We start from the raw sequence: 19,925 nt of genomic DNA on the forward strand, positions 1-19,925 counted from the left end.
CTAGTCCCCACGCCTTCACGTCTCGTGGCTGTTCATGCGACAGAGAAGATGGCCGGACTGAAACACGTGTTCTCCTATGGGGAACTAAAGATGCAGTAGCACACCAAGGAGTGTGTAGCACTATGGACTTTCAGAATAGTAGTGAGGAGTTGTAGCAACGCACCTCAGCCAGTGAGGTCCTCACACAAAGGGAAGATGATGATCCCATAATGGTTTGCTGGTCTAATGTACCAGTAGTAATGTACCGCAACATGTAACTGTGAAGTTCCTGCCTCTGGAGTGTGCAGAAGAAGTATGCTTAACCCCTTTCTGACATCAGACGTACTATTTCGTCCATGTGCCCTGGACCTGTCTGACCATGGACGGAATAGTACATCTCAGCGATCGGCCGCGCACACGGGTGGTGTGCGGACGATCGTGGCTGGGTGTCAGCTGATTCTCATGATTCTCATTCCTGGCACTTTAACCCCCGGAATACTGTGATCAAACATGATAGCAGCATTTCGGGAGCAGGCAGAGGGCTGACAGCCCCTCTGCCTTTGGATCGGAGACCCTGCGGTATGACGTGGGGTCCTGATCGCTGCCTGTGAAGACACCACAGTATATCTTAATTACCCAGATGACTATGTTTTTGCAAACCGAGAAGAATTGACTTTTAATCTGTACATTGGCTTGTGGATTTATGGGTTTATCGCTGGTGGGTCAAGAAGACAGACTTGCATACCATTTAACATACTGTGTTTGTATGTAATAGTGACTTGTATATATGTGTTTTTATCTTTGTTTATTGTGTGCTGATATGCTACTTGTGTATTGTATTCTATAATCAGTTTGTTGACTTCGAAGGTAGAAAGGCTGTGAGGGTGGAGTGAAGGACACTGGGTAAATCTAAAAATAGATCACATGCTTCTGGTATAAAAGGCTCAAGAGACAGAGAGAGGGGTTTCATCTCATCACACAGAGCTACCAGTTGGACATTCTGCAAAACACTCAATGGACGAAAGGACTGCAGCCAGTTAAAAATGACGCCGTCACAAGGGACACAGATCTATGATTTTATAGGAAACAAGCTTTTTGGCTACGGTTGGAAGGCCACAGATCTGATCCAGTGACCATCTCTGAACCATGGATAAGTTTGGAGAAGCCAGGTTTGGGACCTGCTGGTCACCTGGTTACATGGAGATGGTTGGATCAGCCAGGTGGTGACTCTCATGTCAATTGGCTTTGGACCTTGTACAGACTTTATGGATTGTTCTCGGTCATCTCGCTTCGCTTGTCGATATCTCTTCTCTATGTGTGTATCACAGGTGGAGTAGCGACCCTGGGAGCTCAGACATAACATCTACCATTATCATGGCAAGTCAGTGGATGGGAAGGGTGAGACCCTGAAATGTGCACCATCTTGGGGTAATTGCTGGGAATGTTCTGTTTGCTATAGGGTGTTATGGTTCAATAAATTATTGCCACACAGTTTTACCCTAACCCTGTGTTGTCTGTGTAGTGTATTGCTCACCGGGAGATAGAGCGGGCATTCAATGGTATGAGCCCTGGTCCATGCAGTCTTGCTAATGGCAGTCGGGCCAGTGGACGAGAGCACCCACTGACCTCATTTCTCCACACTGCTATGGTAACCCTATGTCGCCATGAGTAGCACATGGATGGGTGCCAGGGAAGAAGCGTTACAGTAAGAGCTGTTCCCCGGCGCCGGGTGCTGAACACTGCTCTCATCAATCTCCCCTGCTCTGTCGGCGATCGGCACAAGCAGGGGAGAATGATGAGAGCCGTGATCAGCACCAGGCGACCCGGAACAGTGCTTACTGTAACGCTTCTTACCTAGCGCCAATGCATGTCACATGGATGACATCCATGTGTGTTATGCGCATGCACGTGTGATGGATTTTTTTTGGCCCATGCTGACATTAAAAAATGGACATGTCAGAGTGTTTTACCCATGGACACACGGTCTGTGGAAACACACTGACATGTGCACAGACCCATTCAATTGAATAGGCAAATAGCACTCTGTTCCTCCCGAGTCTGTCCGCATGGCTGCCCAATGGTATAACATTCTGTGACACACCCATGGTGTCAATATGATCACTGCATCCCTAGATGAATTCATTGTGAGGTGTAGTTTGTAAAATTGGGTCACTTCTGGGGTTTTCTACTGTTTTGGCACCTCGTGGGCTCTCACAGTGGGTCATGACACTTGCAAACCATAACAGTAAAATCTGGCGCTCCATCCCTTCTGAGCTCTGCCATGTGCCCTAACAGTGGTTTACCCCCACATATGGGGTATCAGCATACTCAGGACAAGTTGCACAACAACTTTTTGGGTCCAATTTATCCTGTTACCCTTGGGAAAATGAAAAATTGGGGGCGAAAAGATGATTTTTGTGGAAAAAAATATGATTTTTTTATTTTTACGGCTCTACGTTATAAACTTCTGTGAAGCACTTGGGGGTACAAATTGCTCACCATTCATCTAGGCAAGTTCATTGGGGGGGTCTAGTTTCCAAAATGGTGTCACTTGTGGGGGGTTTCCAGCACATCAGGGGCTCTCCAAACACAAAATGGCGTCCGATCTCAATTCCAGCCAATTTTCCATTGAAAAGTCAAACGGAGCTCTCTTATGAATGGGTCTCCAAAGAGGATGGCAGGAACAGTCTAAGCCACCAGAAAACCAGAGAGGTTGGTAACTAAGCGGATTGCAGACCCCTGATCCTATCAACACAACTAGCAGTAGCCGTGGAGCGTTCCTACAATGCCCTAGACGCCTTGGTACAGCCAGAGAACTAACTAAGCCTAAAGCCAGAAAGGTGAAATCTAAACTGCCCCGGAGCAGATCCCCAAAGGAATAGACAGCCCCAAAACATATATTGTCAGTGAGACAAGATGAGACACAAACACAGGCAGAGAACAGACTGAGCAAATGGTGGGGCCCAAGCTGTCTAGACAGGACAGGACAGAAAAGATACTGTCTGCAATCACGCAAAACCCCTAAAAATCCAACACATCTGATATACAAAAAACCTGAGGCCACACAACCTCACCCCCGCTAGATCAGCACTCTGGTATGAACTGGAAGCAAAGCAAAAGATACTATAATAATAATACATTTTATTTCTATAGCGCCGACATATTCCGCAGCACTTTATATTTCAGAGGGGATTTGTACAGACAATAGACATTACAGCATAACAATAATCACATAGATTATAACAAATACCAAGAGGAATGAGGGCCCTGCTCGCAAGCTTACAGTCTATGGGGAAAGAGGTAGACACGAAAGGTGGGTGGTAACAGTTGCCCTGATTGTATGGACCAGCCATAATGTTAAGTATACTAACATAACAGGGGACTGAACAAACTGACACAAGCTGTAACATATGAGTGGGGCCGAGCGCTGCCCCCAGCAGGGAATACGCTGAACTCTAGCAACAAAGCAGAAAGCAAAAAAAAGGCACAACCAAATCAGATTAAAAGTATTTGCAAAAGAAGCACTTAACTGAACCATGCAGATCAGGCAAGAGACAAAAGAACTCCAAATGCACAAGGAGGAAATCACCAGGAACCACCAGGGGAAGCCTGCTCAATTATATGCTCCCAGCCAGTAATCCCAGATTCCAATTATCGTCATCAGGTGGCAAACTTCCATCAACCTGACCAGCTCCACTACACCCAGTAACCACCAGAGGGAGCTCCAGCTCAGAAGTCCGAGCAAGGGAATTCACAACAGCGCTCCTTCCCTTCCGAGCTCTGCCATGTCCCAAACAGTGGTTTACCTGCATATATAGGGTATCAGCGTACTCAAGAGAAATTGAACAATAACTTTTGGGGTCCAATTTATCCTGTTACACTTGGTAAAATAAAAAAATTGGATCTGAAGTAAATGTTTTGTGAAAAAAGTTAAATGTTCATTTTTTTTAAGAATTCCAATAATTCCTGTGAAGCACCTGAACGGTTAATAGACTTCTTGAATGTGGTTTTGAGCACCTTGAGGGGTGAAGTTTTTAGAATGGTGTCACTTTTGGGTATTTTCTAACATATAGACCCCTCAAAGTGTCTTCGAATGTGATGTGGTCCCTAAAAAAAAAAAGATGAGAAATCGCTTTTTAAATTTTAACCCTTATAACTTCCTAACAAAAAAAATTTGATTCCAAAATTGTGCTGAGGTAAAGTAAATATGTGGGAAATGTTACTTATTAATTATTTTATTTGACATATCTCTGTGATTTAAGGGCATGAAAATTCAAAGTTGGAAAATTGCAAAATTTTCAAAATTTTTGTCAAATTTTCATTTTTTTCACAAATAAACGCGTTATATCAAAGAAATTTTACCACTATCATGAAGTACAATATATCACGAGAAAACAATGTCAGAATTACCAGGATCCATGGAAGCGTTCCAGAGTTATTACCTCATATAGGGACAGAGGTCAGAATTGTAAAAAGTGGCCTGGTCATTAACATGCAAACCATCCTTGGGGGTTAAAGTGTGGTTCTTACTATCTATTGTACATACCGTATTTTGCGGACTGTGACATGTACCCCAAATTTTGGGGAGGAAAATAGGAAAAATATGTTTTTAATAAAATGGTGGTGAGTCTTATAGTCCAATTTTATGGTAGATTACTTGTGGGGGTTGTGCTGGAGCGGGGTCACAGGAGGTAGGATTGCTGCTGCAGGAAGCAGCGGCAGGATTGGAGCGGGAAGCTGGACTTTCATAAAATGTCAGTGGAGTTTCCGCACTTCCCTTTGTTTTCATTGCAGTGGACTTCGGCATAATGGACACCAGAGGCGGCACATGCACAGATTGAGATCTCGGGGAAAGATCGGAGCCCACTGCAGCCTCGCACTTCTGCTGCCACAGCCAGCTTCCGGCAGCAGCGACCCTGCCTTCTGTAACCCTGCACCATCGCAGCCACCCCTCGGTAAGCTACATTTGGATTCTGAAACACACCCTCATTTTCATTCCAAATTTGGGGCAGAGAGGTGCATCTTATCTGAAAAATACGGTACTCATCAGTTTGTTCAATAAAGAAAAGTTTATTTTTGGATTCTGCTCTCATTCATCTATTAGTGATGGGTGTTATGAATGAGTCACCGAGGAGGAAAAAACAAAATGCAAGCTAAGCCCAGAAAACCGAAGAGGTTGGTAACTAGCGGATTGCAGACCCCTGATCCTATCCACACAACTAGCAGTAGCCGTGGAGCGTGCCTATGGTGGTCCTAGACGCCTCGTCACGGCCAGAGAACTAAATAAGCCTAAAGAAAGAAAGGGAAAATCTAACTGCCCCAGAGCAGACCCCAAAGCAATAGACAGCCCCCAACATGTATTGTCGGTGAAACAAGATGAAAACACAAACACAGATAGAAAGATAGGCTGAGCAAACGATGGGGCCCTCACTAACTAGAAAGCACAGGAAAGAAATGCTGCTGTCTGCAATCACGCAAAAAACCCTGCCAAAAAAAAAAAATGTCCAACACGTCTGATAGAAAAAGGCCCTGAAGTCGCTACACTTCAATACCCTATATCAGCACTCAGGTATATTTTGAAGACAGAGCAAAAGAGATCAACTGATCAGAGACAAAATGGGGATTCAGCCCAGTCTCAGCCAGGGCTGGCTGAACACAAAACTAAGTAAACCAGACGAAAACTCATATGAACAATAGCAGAGAAAACTTAGCTTTAACAAGGCAGGAACCAAACTGGAAACCTGAAGCCACAGTCAGGAGAAATCACCAGCAAGAAACTAGGGAGTTGGCTGCCTTAAATCCAATCAGAAATTCCTGATGTCCAATCACAGTCCTCTTCCTGAGGTGGCCGGTCTCTGCCATTTAGATCAGCTTCATTACCTCCCTTCACCAACAGAGGGAGTCCAGCTAGAGAACTCACTACTCCTCTGTCAGCACAGCCAGCTCCATAACCCTCACCAGAAGCCAGAGGCAAACCCGAAAATGAGCTCACAACAGTACCCCCCCTTGAGGAGGGGTCACCAAACCCTCATCCACGCCACCGGGCCGATCAGGATGGGCCCAATGAAAAGCACGAACCAATCTATCGGCATGAATATCAGAGGCAGAGACCCAAGAATTGTCCTCCTGGCCATAAACCTTCCACTTGACCAAATACTGGAGTCTCCGTCTAGCCAGACGAGAATCCAGTATTTTCTCTACCTCATATTCCACATTACCTTTAACCAATACAGGGTCAGGAGGTGCCGCCATAGGAACTACTGGCTCAACATATCTCTTCAACAGCGACTTATGAAACACGTTATGGATCTTAAACGTAACAGGAAGAGCCAATCGAAAAGAAACCGGATTAAGAATCTCCAAAATCTTGTAAGGTCCAATAAATCTTGGCTTGAACTTTGGAGAAGCCACCTTCATAGAGATATTCTTTGATGACAACCAAACCATATCACCCAATTTAAACCGGGGACCAATGGTCCTATGCCGGTTAGAAAACCGCTGGGCCTTTTCCTGGGAGAGAGACAACTTATCCACTACTTGGTCCCAAATCTGCTGCATTCTCTCTACCACAGTGTCAACACCTGGGCAGGCTGAAGATTCCACTTGCCCTGAAGAAAATCGAGGATGAAACCTAAAGTTACAGAAAAAGGGGGACATTAAGGTGGCAGAACTAGCTCTATTATTTAAAGCAAATTCGGCCAAGGGCAAAATGAAACCCAATCATTCTGATCAGCAGATATAAAACATCTCAAATAGGACTCCAAAGTCTGGTTTGTTCTCTCCGTCTGCCCATTGGTCTGAGGGTGAAACGCAGAGGAGGACAACTAAATTCCCAGCTTGGAACAAAAGGCTTTCCAGAATCTGGAAACAAACTGAACTCCTCTGTCCGATACAATGTTCTCAGGAATCCCAAGCAACCGAAACACCTGTTGTAAAAATAAGGGTACCAACTCTGAGGAAGATGGCAACTTTGGGAGTGGTACAAGATGGACCATCTTAGAGAATCTATCACAAATCACCCAGATAACAGTCATTCTCTGAGAGACAGGAAGATCAGAAATAAAATCCATTGAAATATGGGTCCATGGCCTCTTAGGCACCGGCAAGGGCATCAACAACCCACTAGAGCGAGAACAGGGTTTAGACCGGGAACAAGTCCCACAGGACTGCACAAAATTCCTGACATCACGAGATAAGGCAGGCCACCAAAAAGACCGACTCTCTACCTGGATGACCAGCCAATGCGGAGCAATGAACTTCAGACATCACTCTCTTCCTCCACTGGTCAGGAACATACAATTTTCCCATAGGACAACGCTCAGGTTTGTCTTTCTGAAATTCTTCCAGAGCATGTCTCAAATCGGGCGAGATGGCAGAAAGAACTACCCCCTCACCTAGGATGGTAGTAGGCTTGGTCACAATAGGAGAATCAGCAAAGAAACTCCTAGAAAGGGCGTCAGCCTTAACATTCTTAGTGCCTGGAAGAAAGGAGACCACAAAATCAAAACGTGTAAAAAACAAGGCCCACCTAGCCTGTCTAGGATTCAAGCGTTTGGCCGACTCAAGGTAAATCAAATTCTTGTGGTCAGTGAGGACCACAACTTTATGTCTAGCTCCCTCCAACCAATGTCTCCACTCCTCAAATGCCCATTTCATGGCTAACAATTCCCGTTTCCCCACATCATAGTTGCGTTCAGATGGGGAGAACTTTCAGGAAAAGAAGGCACAGGGATTCATTTTAGACGTCACCGGATCTTTTTGGGACAAAACAGCTCCTGCACCAATCTCTGAAGCGTCTACCTCCACCTGAAAAGGAAGTGAGACATCAGGTTGCCGCAAAACCGGAGCAGAAGTGAACCTCTGTTTCAGCTCCTGAAAGGCCGAAACAGCCTCTGAAGACCAATTCAGCACATCAGCACCCTTCTTAGTTAAATCAGTCAGTGGTTTAGCAATACCTGAAAAATTAGCTATAAATGTACGATAAAAATTAGCAAAACCCAAAAACGTCTGGAGAGCCTTCAAAGAAGTGGGTTGAACCCAATCATAAATGGCCTGTACCTTGGCCAGGTCCATTTCAATAGTTGACGGAGACAAAATAAATCCCAAAAAAGAAATCCTCTGTACACCAAAAAGGCACTTCGATCCCTTAACATACAAGGAATTCACTCTCAGAAATCGGAACACAGTCCGAACATGTTCCACATGAGAATCCCAATCCCTGGAAAAGATCAAAATATCATCCAGATAGATGATCAAAAACTTATCCACAAAGTCCCGGAAAATATAATTCATGAAGGATTGGAAGACAGAAGGAGCATTAGTGAGCCCAAAAGGCATCACCAGGTACTCAAAATGTCCCTCCGGAGTATTAAACGCCGTCTTCCATTCATCCCCATGCTTGATGCGAATAAGATTATATGCCCCCCTCAGGTCAAGCTTAGTAAACCAGCAAGCACCTTTATCTCTGGCGAATAAATCAGAAATCAGGGGTAAGGGATACTGATATTTAACAGTAATTTTGTTGAGGGGATAGTCAATACAAGGCCTTAATGAACCATCTTTCTTGGCCATGAAAAAAAACCCAGCACCTAAGGGCGAAGAGAATGGTCTAGTATGACCCTTCACCAACGAGTCCTTAATATAAGATCGCATAGCCTCGTGTTCGGGTACAGATAAATTGAAAAGTCGACCCTTGGGAAATTTACACCCAGGTCTCAACTCAATTGCACAGTCATAACTCCTATGAGGAGGCAAAGATGCAGACTTGCTCTCACTAAATACATCATAAAAATCAGACAAATAGTCAAGAACATCACGCGACTGGGGAGAGGTGGAGAAAACAGGAGTGTCGCCAAGAGCACACCGACAACCCCAACTCACCACAGACACAGATTTCCAATCCAAAACCGGATTATGGGTTTGCAACCAGGGAAAACCCAGAACAATGGTATCATGTAAATTATGCAACACCAAAAATCTGCAAATTTCTTGGTGGTCTGGGGTGACCCACATTATCACCTGGGTCCAAAACTGAGGTTTATTCTTCGCCAAAGGAATAGCATCAATACCCCTTAAAGGAATAGGCGTCCGCAGAGGTGTCATAGGAAAACCACGACGTTTAGCAAAATCAAAGTCCATCAGATTCAAGGCCGCTCCTGAATCCACAAAAGCCTTGGCGGAAAATGTGGATAAGGAGCAGATCAGAGTAATTGCCAAAAGAAACTTAGGTTGTACACCACCCACAGCAAATGTGTGTGCAAAACGATTCTCTCGTTTAGGGCAGACAGAAATAACATGAGAGGCATCTCCACAGAAAAAACACAGCTTATTACGCCTTCTAAACTCCTGACGTTGCGCCCTAGACAAAACTCTATCACATTGCATAGGTTCAGACATTTGTTCAAAATGTGGCAGCGCCTCCCGTGTAGTCTTGCGTTCACGTAAACGCCGATCAACTTGAATGGCTAATGACATAGAGTCGTCAAGACCAGAGGGAACAGGAAATCCCATCATAGTATCTTTTAAAGTTTCAGACAAACCCTTCTGAAAGAGAGCTGCCAATGCACTATCATTCCATGTAGTAAGGACCGCCCACTTTTGGAATTTCTGACAGTATAACTCTGCAGGATCCTGATCCTGGTTCAATGCCAATAGGGCTCTCTCAGCTTGATCAATAGCATTAGGTTCATCATATAACAACCCCAAGGCTTGAAAAAATGCATCCACATTAGTCAAAACAGGATCTTCAGGTGTCAAAGAAAACGCCCAATCCTGGGGATCGCCGCGCAGCAAGGAGATGACAATTTTAACCTGCTGCGCAGAGCTCCCCGATGAGTTAGGCTTCAAGGCAAGAAATAATTTACAATTATTCTTAAAATTCAAAAATTTAGACCGATCCCCAAAAAACACATCAGGCGTTGGGATCTTTGGTTCAACCGCATGTGAATGAGTGAGATAGGCGGAAATTCCCGCACTTCAGCAGCAAGCTGCTCCACACGATCAGACAATTGCTTAATCTCCATCAAGGAGAAAGAAAAAAAAGAATCCTCCTACGGCCCCAGAGATAAAGAGGAGAAAATATACATATATATATATATATATATATATATATATATATATAAAAAATCCGACACTTTTTTTTTTTTTTTTTACAATTCTCTCCTGCTTTTGAGTACCCTAGAATCTGCGGTATGGCTGGTGATTCTGTTATGAATGAGTCAACGATGAGGAAAAAACAAAAGCAAGCTAAGCCCAGAAAACCAGAGAGGTTGGTAACTAGCGGATTGCAGACCCCTGATCCTATCCACACAACTAGCAATAGCCATGGAGCATGCCTACGGTGGTTCTAGATGCCTCGTCACGGCCGGAGAACTAAATAAGCCTAAACAAAGAAAGGGAAAATCTAAACTGCCCCAGAGCAGACCCCAAAGCAATAGACAGCCCCCAACATGTATTGTCAGTGAAACAAGATGAAAACACAAACACAGATAGAAAGATAGGCTGAGCAAACGATGAGGCCCTCACTAACTAGAAAGGACAGGAAAGAAAAGCTGCTGTCTGCAATCACGCAAAAAACCCTGCCAAAAAATGTCCAACACGTCTGATAGAAAAAGGCCCTGAAGTCGCTAGACTTCAATACCCTATATCAGCACTCAGGTATATTCTGAAGACAGAGCAAAAGAGATCAACTGATCAGAGACAAAATGGGGATTCAGCCCAGTCCCAGCCAGGGCTGGCTGAACACAAAAACTAAGTAAACCAGACGAAAACTCATATGAACAATAGCAGAGAAAACTTAGCTTTAAGAAGGCAGGAACCAAACTGGAAACCTGAAGCCACAGTCAGGAGAAATCACCAGCAAGAAACTAGGGAGTCGGCTGCCTTAAATCTAATCAGAAATTCCTGATGTCCAATCACAGTCCTCTTCCTGAGGTGGCCGGTCTCTGCCATTTAGATCAGCTTCATTACCTCCCTTCACCAACAGAGGGAGTCCAGATAGAGAACTCACTACTCCTCTGTCAGCACAGCCAGCTCCACAACCCTCACCAGAAGCCAGAGGCAAACCCAAAAATGAGCTCACAACAGATGGGTCAGTTTGCTCGATCAAGTATTGGGGTGCTTGGGAATGCTCGGCACTCGATCGTGTACCTTGGATGCTCGAGTGCTGTGCTCGAGTCCACACCCCACATGATTGGCGCCTGTTAGACAACCAATGAACATGCAGGTACTTGCCTAACCTACTTTGTGAAGGTATGACATATATGCTCCCATTTCCAAAAGTCAGCCACAGCTGCTGGTTTGGCAGTGATGCAGCAGCGCTTTCAAGTGTCACTTGTGATGGTCAGTTTTTTGAGATTTCTATTCATTAGCTTTCAGACTGAGCACTCCGCCTCTTAGCCTCAGGCATTTTTAATCACAGCAGGACCCTTCCCCTCCATAGAGATATCGATTTTAGTCCAAGAGAGGATTCACATGTTCCCATACAGATGAAGACTTTAGTCTAAAAGAGGTTTGGCAGTGTTAGGTCCTGAAAAACGAGAATCGCCTTAATGTTGCTTTCAGGTACACATGAATTGACCAATTTATGCGCTAAGCATTCTCAATTTTTCATATGTCTAGTGCAGTAATGCAGTTCAATTTTCAGATTTCATGTTTTTAAGCTATGGCGCTACAGAGTGATGCCTTATTTATTTGAGTTTCTTTAGCAAGGACCTTTTGTGGCTTACCCTCCTTGTGGAGTGTGTCAATAACTGCCTTCTGGACATCTGTCAAGTCAGCAGTCTTCCCCATGATTGTGGAGCTTACTGAAACAGACTAAGGGACCTTTTTAAATGCTTAGGAAGCTTTTTACAGTAGTTTTTTTTAATTATTCTATTTTACTGAGATAATGACTTTTGGGTTTTCGTTGGCGATAAGCCATAATCATCAACATTAACAGAAATAAATACTTGAAATATATCACTCTGTAATGACTCTATATAATATATGAGATTCATTTTTTGTGTTGAAGAACTGAAATAAATTAACTTTTTGATGATATTCTAATTTTGTGAGAAGCCCCTGTATACCAGTGGCGAGCCAAGTAGTTATGTCCTGGGTGATAAGAGAGGCCAGGAATTAGTAACCAATGGGGTATAAGGGAAGAGTTGGAATGGAACCAGTGGAGGGTGGTCAATAAGATCAATATATTTTTTGTTTCTTTTAAAGCTTCCAGATTGAAAATAAATCTTAATTTGTACCAAAAAAAAAATGTCTGACATTGCAGTTGGAAAACCACATTTGTTCACAAGGAGCTGATACACTTTCTGGCTTTCTGGGTGGAAAAAAAACCCACAATGTCCAGTTGGTGTTTTTTTATATGAAAGAAGGCAAAATTGGTGTGGCAGGCATAGGTTTTTAATTGGGGATAAATAGTAAGGGCAGTAGGTGGTAATGACAGACAATGTTTGACAGTAATGGGAGGAGATCACCTCTCGTCTCAGCCAAGTAAATAACACCAACCCGCTAGCCAATATTCTCATGATGCTGGACATAGCCGACAATTCAGGAACAACGCAAGGACATGCTAAATGTAAATACATGGTCTGTCTGTAAGAAGCAACATTTTTAAGAGTCAGAGTGAGGGCTCGTTCTGTCTGAGATGGCTTAGTGAATCCGGCATCGAGCAAGGGAATGGACACGATGACCCTGGAGGTCCCTTCAAAATCTAACATTCTATGATTGTAAAAAAATGGACAACACTCTTGACCAATGTTATTCAATGGGGCAGTGCAAACAAGCCATTTATTTCATTGATCAAAACTGTGTGTGAAAAAATTGTACGAACTTGCACTAGTTTCTCTCTTAAATTAGATGAGACTCGGCCATTCAAGTCTATCAGTGCATGAAAAAATATCGGATGCTGTACGGTGCCACAGTATTTAGCATTCCTTTTTTATGGATATATTGCAGTTCTGTAACATAGGAAACTGTAAATGGTCCTGTAAATGATTAATAACAGCTGCTGTAAAAATTGCACCCGGACGACAAGTGAGAAAAAAAATTGTCCAACTTTTCAGCATGAAATGCTGAGTCTACTCAGATATATTAAGAATTATGATGGTTGCATTCTACCCTTTTAAAAGGGCAATAATAATAGTAGTTGAGGTTTGTAAGGGATCGGTCACCAAAAATATAATGATTGTGATATTAAGATTAGCAATTTATATTATAAGAGACCCCATTACCACCATCTTGGTACTCCTATAAAGCTCAGCATGCAGATGGGCTTCGAAGATTGTAATTTTCACCATACACTACAATGCTAAAGTATTGCTGTATATAGTGATCGCTCAAACGATCATAGATTCAAGTTCCCACAATGAATATTTGGTGTGTTTTATTCTGCTGTATATTTTCATAATTTTTTTTATTAGTGGAATTCCACTTAGACTTGAATGAGATGTGAAAAATTTGCATATTCGTTTTCAGTGCATTTTTTTTGCAGAAAAGCAATAACAACACATGTAATTCCCTCTTGATTTTATTTAAGAAAAAAGTTTTATGAAGGCTAAGGAACTTTTCAAAACAAAGCAGATATAAAAGGTCATACCAAAAAAATAAATAAAATGCAGCTGAAAAAAAACACACTGAAAGGAGCAATAGAAAAACAAGTAACCTAACTTAGGCTGGTTTCACATTTGCATCTGTGCACGCAGCGCTTCATCCGCATAGATAGGTACACATAACGCATGCCTATCTTTAACATGGTGTACGCAGGGGCATGCGTTTGCATCAGTTCGCATGCGTCTGCGTACGCATGCGTCGTTTTTCGGCGTGCTGCGGGGTCCGGCGAATGCAACATGTTGCATTTTTGGAAGCAGCAAAAATCCATCAAATATGCACAGTCATGCTCATGCTGATGAGTGTGTCAAAAAAACGCATTACTGTCTATGGGAACGCATGCGTACACAAGGACATGTGTGCACATGCGTTTGATACGCATGCGTTCTTCAAAATGTAAATAGAAATATCATGAGACACGCCCATTTTTGTCTGATGTCATATCGAACGCATGCGCATAAGCAATGCAAACGCGTGCAAAAACGCAGCTTTTTTTGGCGTCATGCGTAAGATGAGGTGGATTAAAAAACACTGCGTAAATATGCATTTGCATGCGTTTTTCATGCGTTTGCGGATGCAGATGATATGCTGCAGACTCAAATGCTAATGTGAACCCAGCCTTAGCTGACTGGTGCAGAAAATCTGCATTATCAAAACTGCAGCAAATACTTATTGTGGGAGTACAGCTGAAGTGCGTGCGTTATTTTATTGCTTCCTTCATTTGGGCCATTTACTAGAAATATACTGCCATAATGGAGTCACTGTAAAACAGACTAAGGCCATGTTCACACGTTCTGGATTTTGCATCAGTATTTGAAAGCTAAAATCAGGAGTGGAGCGATGAGACGAAAAGTATAATAGAAACACGTCAGCACTTCTGGATTTTTCACTCAATCCTGGTTTGGTTTACAAATACTGATATAATATACTGAGCAAAGACTGAACTTAAGTCATGACCTGAACGTGGCCTGACAGCGAGACACTGACAACAAAGATGAATAATCTCAGGAATCTGCCTTTGACGTTGCAAATCCACCCATAATGGATCACACAAAGATAAGCCCACAGGCTAACAAGCAATGTGAATGCAATGTTCAGGAAATTCAAGTTCAGAAGAACAGAAGCCTGAACATGGATGTATGGCGGGTTTACACTGACTGATCCCCTGCAATCATAGCATATCACAATTCAATCACTGCTCTGCCTTCTGTGTAACATGCAGATACAAAACATGCACAGAATCATTGGGATGCACCCCTTAATCATTGATTTCAAATTATTCATTCAGCCTCATTTGAAAGCCTGCCCCTCACCATGCTGTCTGCCTTTACTAACGTGACACAACGGATGGTGGTAAAGAGTAAGGATGAGTGGACCCGTGGATGTTTGGGTTCAACTGAACTTTAGTCCAAAGTTTGGCTTGGGTACCAGAACTTTACCCGAACCCCATAGAAGCCAATGGGGACCCAAACTTGCATGATGTAAAATGGTCGTAGTAATTACTGCAACAATGTGGCGTGACATGGAGGCGATCAGCCTGTGGCACTGCTGAGGTGTTGAGACCTTAAGCACCTTGGATTGTCTGTCTCTCCACTCTTCCTCCAGACTCTGGGACCTTGATTTCCAAGGTCTAGTGTGAAGTTTCCACAATCAGTGATGGTTTGGGGAGCCATGTCATCTGCTGGTGTAGGTCCACTGTGTTTTATCAAGACCAAAGTCAGCGGAGCCGTCTACCAGGAAATTTTAGAGCACTTCATGCTTCCCTCTGCTGACAAGCTTTTAGAGATGGAAATTTAATTCTCCAGCAGGACTTGTCCCCTGTCCACACTGCCAAAAGTACCAATTCCTGGTTTACAAACAACAGTATCACTGTGCTTGATTGGCATCAAACTCACCTGACCTTAACCCCATAGAGAATCTATGGAGTATTATCAAGAGGAAGACGAGAGACACCAGACCCGACAATGCAGACGAGCTGAAGGCTGCTATCAAAGCAACCTGGGCTTCCATAACACCTCAACAGTGCCACAGGCTGGTCGCCTCCATGCCACGCCACATTGATGCAGTAATTGATGCCAAAGGAGCCCCGACCAAGTATTTAGTGCACTTACCGAACATACATTTCAGAAGGCCAATATTTTGGATTTTAAAATCATTTTTCAAGCTGGTATTATAAAGTATTTTAATTTACTGAGATAATCACTTTTGGGTTTTCACAATAAACACTTGAAATAGATCACTCTTTGTAATGAGTCTATATAATATATGAGTTTCACTTTTTGCATTGAAGAACTGAAATAAATTAGGCATGGGTAGGAGAAGTTCTGTAGTTAGTCTTTTTTTTTGCATATGAGAAAATCACTGATGGTAGAAACTGAAACATTGAACAAACACTGCTGAAAATCTGATCCAAAACAAAGCTGAAAATTGGTCAGTTTTAAAAAAAACAAAACAAAAAATAACCTGTGTCTGTATAAAACCCTAGAGTACAACACTCTTCAGATCCATGTTTTGCAACCTGTGACTCTTTTGCAGAAGTGAACCTGCAAACTTCCAGTATGCTCTGGGAGTTTTCTAAGTGCTAGTGATCTACAGATTGTGGGAGCCACCGATTATAAAATCTTTGGTGCAGAACCTTATTCCAGGGTTTACGATGAAAAACTATTGAATATCATACAACATCTGGCTGCAGTTCCCCAAAGGATAGAATGTATAGTTCCTTGAATATGTGAATGGAGGCAACAGTCTAGTCTGTGAATGGATGATAATGAGATGAACAGTGACAGCCCCTGAGAATACCAGTCATAAAATACAGGCCACCATAACCAGCGCCACTATGGCAGCACCGGTAGAATGGGTCTGCATCCTATCATCTGTGCAATCCTGATAACACATTATACAGTTCTAGAGGATTTCTTAGAATTCTAATTCCAGAATAAAGTTTAAAGTACAAAGTAGCAATCCTTACCAGGTTTCACACAGTAGATCTGACAGAGGAGGATGAAGCAGAGACCCAGGCACAACTTTAACTGCATAAGTGAAGCTAATGCTCTCAGAGTTCATGAAAGAAGAGGTGTTGGCAGCAGAAACAGCGCAGGACGGTCTGGATCTGTGCACACAGGGTGACAGGCAGGAAGTGTGGAGCCTTTAAGTGACAGCTTCAAGGTGCTGCCTACCTGGACTCCTCCTTACTAGGGATGGGCAACTTCAAGACAGCTGATTTCATCGCACCTTCAATTAACCATGAACTGTCTGGAATCAGGCAGCTGCAGTGGAACCTGTATTTCCACTTTACAGTATAATTTTTTCTGGGTGTTCATGATAAATTATCACCAATGAAGACAGATTCCAGAGGGTGATGTAGCATGGATCAGCGGAGCAATTAGGTCAGTTAATTTCTTACCATCCCAAAGGTCCATATTTGAATGTCCCTTAGTGATGAGCGAACGTGCTCTGACCAGGTGTAATCGGAACATGCTTGGGAGCTAACCGAGTGACTTCGGCGTGCTAGGATAATATGTTCTAGTCCCTGGGGCTGCATGTCTCGCTGCTGTTCAACAGCTACAGCACATGCAGGGATTACCTAACAAACAGGCAATCCCTGCATATGTTGCGGCTGTGTTCATGATGAAAACCACTACTGAGCAAGAAGAACATAAAGGCTCGTCACAGTTTTGACAGAAAACTTTATGATAATCCCCAAGAATTTTCGTAGAATACTCTGTGGACTGACAAGACAAAGGTTGAACTTTTTGGAAGGTGTATGTCCCCTTACATCTGGCTTAGAAGAAGTAACAGTATTTCAGAAAAGGAACATCATACCAACAGTAAAATATGGAAGTGGTAGTATGATGGTCTGAGGCTGTTTTGATGCTTCAGGACCTGGAAGACTTGCTGTGGTAAATGAAACAAAGAATTCTGCTGTCTACAAAAAAAAAGGAAGAAGAATGTTCGGCCATCTGTTAGTGACTTCAAGCTGAAGCCCACTTGGGTTATGCAGCAGGACAATGATCCAAAACACACCAGCAAGTCCACCTCTGGCTTAAGAAAAACAAAATTAAGACTTTGGAGTGGTTTAGTCAAAGTTCGGATCTTAATCTGATTGAGATTCTGTGGCATGACCTTCATAAGATGGTTCATGCTCGAAAACCATCCAATGTGGCTGAATTACAACAATTCTGCAAAGTGGACCAAAATTCCTCCAGAGCGTGGCAAAAGACTCATTGCAGGTTATCACAAACACTTGATTGCAGTTGTTGCTGCTAAGGGTCGTCCAAACAGTTTTTAGGATTTTGGAGGGCAATCACTTTTTCACACAAGGCCCTGTAGGTTTGGATTTAATTTTCAGTTAATAGCAGGTGTAACATCCGCAGCACTCTACAGTACGAGCCAAGTGGTTGTTTTATCAAATCAAATCTACACATTGCAGAAACAAAAATGTGTGGAAATTGACTTGTGTTGCTGATTTTAAAGCAATGTATAGGGTGAAATAAAGGGTAAAGCTGAATTAAAATCCAGTAGAACATGCAGTTTTAGCTTCAAACGCCATAGCAACCTGCAACGGTCTTTTTATGCTACAGATTTTTTAACATCATTAATTCTTATCCCAGTGTTTCTATACTAAAAAAAACACAGCTTCAAATCAGCACCAAAACTGCAACAATCAAAGCAGATTGCTAAATGCGTATTTTGCTGTGGAAACTTGCAGAGAATAATGCATTTTTATACATGCGAACATGGAAAATATTGATCGCCATGCCCACTGCAATTATGCAAATGCAAACTGTAGTTCTGAGGACAAATTGTGACTACTGTATACCCATGTCTCTTTAAATTGTATATGTACTCTCAATATTATGTAGCTGCAATGTCATAATTGTAGAAAATCAAAAAATGTGTACTTTCAAATGTCTTTTAATTATTTTTCCATATGGCTCTAAAAGGAAGTTCTGCGTTATAAACTCAGTTGGTTGAGCAGAAAATATGAATCTATAATAGCTGGGGTATAACTTTGAAATGGAGAGGCACAGAAGGAAAACACAAACTGTTCCAGAATCAGTGGAAAAGCAGCAATTGTAGGACATACTCAGATTAACTTAAAAAAAAAAATCAATTTAAAAGTGCTTTTTAAATAATCTACATTTTCAAAATATATAAAGGCTCCATCTAGGAATTTTTTTTTACTGTGGTCTTAAAAACGAACAGGCAGGTAGTTTCTAAATATCTGCTTGTTTTACCCGGCGCCAACACAGAGCGGCCATTGACCAATCCTGCTGGTGATTTAACAGCTCAATGTCAATAGAGCAGCCCTTCCTTCTCCAGACTGCTCTGTTGACAGGGCGTGACTGCCGAAATCATGCTGATTGACAGCTGAATAGGCAGAGGGTAGCTGGTTGTCAATCAGCATGACGTCAGCACTCACACCCCGTCAACTGAGCAGAGCAGAAAAAAGCCACTGGTCTGTCAACATGACATCAGCAGAAGCTGCTGATTCGCCGACAGGAGTGGTCAGTCACAGCGCAGTGCTGGCATAGATTGGCGCCGGGAATAAAGGGCACAACAATTTTACTTTTTAGGCCCATAGTAAAATAATTAAGAAAAAAATGTTTTGGATAAAACCTTTAATCACTAGGTTGCACACTGCTTTGGTTTTCATGCTAGCTTTATTTCCTAAGTAGTTCTACATGAAAAGCAAATTTACAAGTAATTTCTGAAATTATGTTGTTGGTCTTTTCAATGCAAAAATGTATCCATTTAATAAAGACTTGTTTCAGTTTCCCACAAAAATTATCCAGTTTAAATTAAAAAAAATCTGATCTGTTTATATATATATATATATTGATGTATATTGTGAGGCAGTGACTGGTGTTACACGTGAGGATGTATGTTTCCCCCAGGATGAGGTGTATTGAGGCCATGAGAGTGCATTGCAGTCACAGGCGTAGGTCTTGGACATGCTGGTTGTCCAAGGCAGATTTAGGGAAACCCTGCTCTGGGCTTTTTGTGTATTGAAACACACTACAGATGGTAGTGTTGCAGTCCGTTTCATTCCGGGCCAGGTATTCCATGTGGCTGAAGGCCACAGATTCTAGTTAAAAACCCTGCAGTAAAGGGTTTGGGTGTGCCAGTCTGGTGTTTGTAGGAGTACAGAGCAGAGGGCTCTACAGAGCTCCACCTGTGTGAGGCAACACAGGCAAGCAGAGCCAAACAGCCAAGGCAGCTGGAAGGCCTGGCACCCACATTGTACACAGCGGTGCAGTCACCCACGGCAAAAGTCAGAGGTGAACTGGCATGTTTAGTGACTGTAAACTGGAGGATATGGTTCCCGGGTGTGATCCGGAGGA

General features: G+C 42.8%; 1 protein-coding gene across 1 annotated transcript in view; it reads right to left on the minus strand.

Annotated features, from left to right (window-relative positions):
- The window catches only part of LIPI (lipase I), a 106,056-nt gene extending 89,325 nt beyond the window's left edge, over window positions 1–16,731 (minus strand). Inside the window, exon 1 of the mRNA XM_073584465.1 lies at window positions 16,550–16,731. Within this exon, the coding sequence (XP_073440566.1) occupies window positions 16,550–16,616 (67 nt within the window). The 5' untranslated portion in view covers window positions 16,617–16,731. The remainder of the gene's footprint in view (window positions 1–16,549) is intronic.
- Between the last annotated feature and the right edge of the window lie 3,194 nt (window positions 16,732–19,925).

This window comes from Dendrobates tinctorius, unplaced genomic scaffold (genome assembly GCF_039654945.1).
Source record: "Dendrobates tinctorius isolate UK_male_01 unplaced genomic scaffold, ASM3965494v1 ptg000084l, whole genome shotgun sequence".
NCBI classification, from domain to species: Eukaryota; Metazoa; Chordata; class Amphibia; order Anura; family Dendrobatidae; genus Dendrobates; species Dendrobates tinctorius.